Consider the following 2,234-nt stretch of genomic DNA (forward strand, 5'->3'; position numbering starts at 1 on the left):
AGAAGAACCCGTCCAGAAGACTTAGACAATTTTTTTTCTTTTTGTACAGAATACTGCATCTTTTAGGACACTTTTTTTAAAATCTGGCCTTGGTCTCGACTTGGTCCAAACCCTAAAAGTCTTGGTCTTGTCTCGATCTTGAGACACTGGTCTTGGTCTTGACTTGGTCTCGGGTTCGGTGGTCTTGACAACAACACTACTGCCCACAATGGTCATAATCAGGGTTTGATGAGGGAATCTAAGGGGATCTTATAGCGGAGGGATTGTCACAAAAAAGGCATAACTATTTTAATATACAAACTGACATTTTTGGAGGTTGGAAACTTGCCATTTTTTTGGAAAGGATAGACCAATATGAATGTTTCTTGAAATCTGAGCTGAAGGAACCGTCTTATTTCAGAGTTTCTTGGGTTTGAATTTAAACTAAAACTTCTCTTCAGGATTGTGTCATAATTGATGACAGCCAGACGGTGACTCTGACCGCACCTAAAGGCTCAGCCAACATGAAAAGCAGTGAGAGAGGGGTCGGCATGTCGCTCCACAGGTTCTCCTTCTCAAAGGTTAGAGGTGTGTGTGTGTGTGAGAGAGAGACACATTCTCACTCCTGACTCGTCACATTGACGCTTTTCCAAGGTTCCCTGTGTCTTATTTTGACGCATCTGGTACACCCGTCGCGTCAGTTATTGACGCACCAGGCATTTCCGTGTTCCTTGGCGTCCAGGTTTGATGCGTTAGGACATAAAATATAGGGGTCTTTGAGTTGGGGTCTGTGGTTAATATTAGGGGTCAGATTTCAAGGTTAATTTTAGGTAGTGGGGTCAGGGATAGGATGTTAGGTAATTTTAGGCTTTGGAACACGTAGTTGACCTGAATTTCCTACACTTTCTAAAAATGGTTAATTTTAGGGATCAGGGTTGATGGTTAATTTTAGGTACTAGGGTCAGGGACAGAATGTATAAAGTAAATAAAGGTCATTTTAGGCTTTGGGACAGTTAGTTTATGTGCATTTTCTACACTTTCTGAAATTATGACTATGGATTCCGCCCCAACTCGTCAATAACTGATGCTGGGGGGTAGCCGACGTGTCAAAACTGGACGCAGAGGGAACCTTGGAAATGCGTCAATATGTGATGACTTGGGAGTGAGGATGGGTTGGTGTGTGTGTGTGTGGCGTTTTTTTATTTTATTTTAAATGAGCCGCTTCAGAGTCTCTAATAAGACTCATCCCACGGTCCCGCCTCAGGTTTTTGGACCTCAGACCACACAGGCAGAGCTGTTCGAGGAAACYGTAAAAAGCCATGTGTCTAATTTCTTGGATGGACAGAACATGCTGATATTCAGCTATGGTGTAACAAACGCCGGGAAGACCTTCACAATTCAAGGTAAATAACACAAACTGAGCTTTAAACAACAGTACTGGAGGCTAAAATCTGATATTAATCATTAGGAACAACCAAAGAGCCTGGGATTCTACCCCGAGTGTTGGATGCCATCTTCACCTACATCAGAGGTCATCAGTATGATGGGATGGATCTGAAACCCTTCCTCAGGAATGCAGTGCAGTATCTGGATGCTGACCAAGTCAAACGAGAGAGATTAACTAAAGCTGCCATTTTTTCAGTCAGAGAAGTATAGTCTTGGGTTTTAACTTGTTTGGAAATATTTAGTGCCACAACTTGATTATATTTTCTCTCATCCAGGAATGTGATCAGCCCAGGCCCATTTCCCAGAGTTCTTCTGACAATGTCTCAGCAGCTTCTTTGTCCTTCAATCAAACTGGTATTTGCTGAGTCAGCGCACTGTTCACCCCCCCACTTCAAGCCATTGTCTCTGTGTTTGCAAGATTGTCGCTTAAACCCCTTCTCCACTCGCATAGCCTACTAGTATGCGGTTCTGCTCGTTCAGCCTTGACCAAATTTGTCTCCATTTTTGGTTCAACCTCGCATTTTTCAGAACCCCATCTAGTGGTTCTAAGTGTATACACGGCAAAATATGTCMGCCTAACCAAGTTTTAAAATCTTATATCCAGCCAAAGTCTTTTTGATCTTGTTTTTAGACTGATTTACTAAACAAGAACTGATTGTGTAAGAATAATAATCTTGTTTTCAGAATGTGTATGATTATTTGTCTTGTTAGCCTGAAAAGTTGACTCAAGTCAAAAATGTCTGCCAATGGAGTAAGAAAATTTTTACTTTATAAACATTATTGAAATACTTGATTTGACTCAATTTTTT

The 2,234-nt window shown here is 41.4% G+C and overlaps 1 protein-coding gene across 1 annotated transcript in view; it reads left to right on the forward strand.

The window, feature by feature from the left end:
* Positions 1-440: 440 nt before the first annotated feature.
* zgc:56231 (kinesin-like protein KIF20A) overlaps positions 441-2,234 on the forward strand; it is a gene marked incomplete at its 5' end in the record, with an annotated part of 15,354 nt that continues 13,560 nt past the window's right edge. The window contains 4 exon segments of the mRNA XM_014028665.1: positions 441-560; positions 1,244-1,382; positions 1,448-1,629; positions 1,701-1,779. Of these exon segments, the coding sequence (XP_013884119.1) occupies positions 441-560; positions 1,244-1,382; positions 1,448-1,629; positions 1,701-1,779 (520 nt within the window).

This window comes from Austrofundulus limnaeus, unplaced genomic scaffold (assembly GCF_001266775.1).
Source record: "Austrofundulus limnaeus strain Quisiro unplaced genomic scaffold, Austrofundulus_limnaeus-1.0 Scaffold794, whole genome shotgun sequence".
Lineage (NCBI taxonomy): Eukaryota > Metazoa > Chordata > Actinopteri > Cyprinodontiformes > Rivulidae > Austrofundulus > Austrofundulus limnaeus.